At 55.0% G+C, this 3,040-nt stretch overlaps 1 protein-coding gene across 1 annotated transcript; it reads right to left on the reverse strand.

Annotated features, from left to right (window-relative positions):
* Positions 1-255: 255 nt before the first annotated feature.
* LOC128276039 (myrosinase 1-like) lies at positions 256-2,794 on the reverse strand. The gene is made up of 6 exons (XM_053014510.1): positions 2,764-2,794; positions 2,466-2,697; positions 1,623-2,195; positions 1,245-1,556; positions 788-1,026; positions 256-707 (listed from the first exon to the last, which is right to left on the reverse strand). Exons 2-6 carry the CDS (start codon positions 2,535-2,537, stop codon positions 455-457), a joined length of 1,449 nt encoding a protein of 482 aa, XP_052870470.1. The 5' UTR covers positions 2,538-2,697; positions 2,764-2,794; the 3' UTR covers positions 256-454.
* Positions 2,795-3,040: the final 246 nt, after the last annotated feature.

Consider the following 3,040-nt stretch of genomic DNA (forward strand, 5'->3'; position numbering starts at 1 on the left):
ATAGACATGGTCCTCTCTCACACTGCTCCAAAGACAGGCTTCAACGATGCTTATCAAACGCCTCAATCAAGCCCACGTACGCGCAGATGCGCTTAATATTCACATCAACAAGTCATCAATATTCAACAGACTGCACACTTGTACGCCACCGCGATAGGTTATCTAGTCCGAGTGGCAAGGCGTTGAGTTTTAATTTCAATAACACCAATGAGAAAATAAAAATTCATATCTCGACAATTGGGCTTCGGTTGCTGTAATACTTTCATGATTTTTTTTTATTGATGGCGTTTGTCAAGACGAACGACACGAATCTAGATCTAAGCCTATCTAGCCTATCTCACACACAGTGGACAAGCTCCCCCATTCGGGGCGGGGGAGCATTTATAAATAAATCTCTTACAGGTAGGACGGCAAAGGCGTATCGGGACTCCCGTTATCGGGGCGCGGTTGAGCATCAGCAGAGCAGGGCTTTGACTAGTGCAGCGATGGAGGCCACCAGCAGACAGATTACCGGCACCCGTATGCTCAGCCGCTCGCCACCGGATTGGTACGGCGACGGGGGCAGGATCATCACCTCTGGGCTCGGCCGGAAGCTCCAATCGATCTGATGCGTCCGGACAATGTTGGCGTACACTTTGGCCGACGCCTTCGGTGTGCGGGTTCGATTTGGGCTACTGAAGTCCACGTGATACAGTCCGAACTTTTCACTACCGAGACAGAGAGAGACACATTAGTATTGCGACATTGTTGCAGCCCACACTCGCGTGTCTCCGAGGGTCTCACTCACGTATAGCCCGCCTTCCACTCGTAGCTATCCATGAGGCTCCACGCGATGTACATTTCCACCTTGCAGCCATCCTCCAACGCATCGAGCACGGCCTCGAGGTACGAGTTGAAGTAATCGATACGGCCCAGATCATTAGTACCCCCACGATCGCTCACCCCGTTTTCGGTAACGTATACCACCGGGTTGCCGTACTCCCGACGGATCCAGTTCAGCAGCTTGGACATTCCGGACGGTACCACCTGCGAAAAGACGCGGGACCAAAGCGTGTTTGATAGATGCCGCGAACGGTGCGATAGAGTGCAACGATGGAATGCAACACGTTCAAGGCCAGGCACGAGAGTTGCAGACAATGCGTTACTGGCTCGCCACTAACGAACGGTCATCAATCTTCAACTGTGCGCGACGCCACGTCCATGGCCAACAACTGTCAAACGGTGACACATTGCCCGCTACTTACGTGCAACCAGACGGAGCCACTGGAGGGCCAGTCCGGATCGGCCGACTCCACCACGCCCATGTCGTGGTTGAACGACGGCACCGGGTAGTTGGCCGAATTGTTGCGATCATTCTTGCGCACCAAGATGCTGGTGTACGAGTTGATGCCGAAGAAGTCCGCCGTGCCCTTGATGCGCTCGATCTCGTCCGGCGTGAAGGTGGGAAGCCGCGACCTGACGAAGCCCTGCTGTCGGCTCATCGCCCCGATTCGATCGATCATCAGCTGCGGGTAGTTTCCGGTGGCCGAAAAGATGGGATGTCCGAACCAACCAAGCTGCAGGAATCAAGGGGCCGTTAGAAGCCGTTACAGTGATCGGTGAGAATGTAGCACGCAACTTACGTAAAATTGGGCCGCCATTTCTGACGCCGCACGATCCTCGTCCGAGTTGGAGGCCGGCTCCGGCCACGAGGTGTCGAGCGTGATCCCAATCTTGCCCTGCTGTTTGGGCTGGAAAATGCGTCGGTACATGTGTACCGTTTCGGCGTGCGCCTTCAGGAGATTGTGGCCGCACAGATATGAAGCGATGCCCGGGTAGTCGATGGCGGGCGCCATAAAGTCTACGCCGTAACCGTGTTCGCACACGTGCCACGGTTCGTTGATCGTCGTCCAGATCTTCACCCGATCGCCGAACTGCTCGAACGCCACCTTCGCGTAGTCCCGGAAGTACTCGATCAGCTCCGGGTTAGTCCAGCCACCGAGCTCCTGGAAGCGGTGTGGCAAGTCCCAGTGGTACAACGTCACCATCGGGGTGATGTTGTGCCGCAGCAGCTCGTCGATTAAGTTGCTGTAGTACCGGATTCCGACCTTGCTGACACTGTTCACGAACCCGGTCGGCATGATGCGTGGCCAGGACAGGGAGAACCGATAAACGTCCACACCCAGCTCGCGCACCATCTGGACATCTCTTCGCCACTGGCGGCCCAAAAAAGGGGAATAACAAGTTAGTACGCTCAAGACTCTACACTAACTTATAGATTCAATCCATGGATTGGAAATATTTTAATTGACCCAATGTCAACAATGGGCCGCATAAATCAATACACCACCCTGGAGCCCCGTTAATGAACGTTAATCACCGGGCGGCCACCCGGGGGGACATAGTTTGATTGAACTAATAATTGCACAAAACTGACGCACCGCGACTATCCCCGGGGCACTGTTATTAATCGACCAGACACTTACATTGTGATAGCTGTCCGAGCTGACGTCGCCACTGCTGCGGTCGGCAATTTTTTCCGGATGCTGGTGGGTCATACGGTCCCAGATCGATTCGCCTTTGCCACTCGCATTCCAGCCGCCCTCGATCTGGTACGCGGACGTACCCACACCGAACCGGAAATCGGACGGAAAGCGTCGCGCGAACCGTCCCTCGGTTGCCTCGGGCGCTAAGGTCAACGCGGCGAGCAGGGTCAGTCTGGTGGAAAGGAATTAAAAGATCAATAAATCACACAGCTCTGACACACAAAACTAACAAACCTACAAATGGACCCCCACGCAACCCACTTAGCAGCTGCCACCACCAGGTGGCGCTGCCGACAGGAGAATGCCGTCTAGTTCGAAGCACCTGCGCCCTAAACCAACAACCAATTACCCCGGTGCGTGGGGACAATTATTTCTGAGGTGCTACCACGCACCCCGGCCCCCGGCGTTGCATTCCGCACGGTTGGACCTACAGAGTGGCCCGCCAATTACTGCCTAAGCCGAATGGCTTGCGGCCGGACAACAGGATTTGCATTCGTGCGTGCGTAGGACAGAGT

Source organism: Anopheles cruzii, unplaced genomic scaffold (assembly GCF_943734635.1).
Source record: "Anopheles cruzii unplaced genomic scaffold, idAnoCruzAS_RS32_06 scaffold00358_ctg1, whole genome shotgun sequence".
NCBI classification, from domain to species: domain Eukaryota; kingdom Metazoa; phylum Arthropoda; class Insecta; order Diptera; family Culicidae; genus Anopheles; species Anopheles cruzii.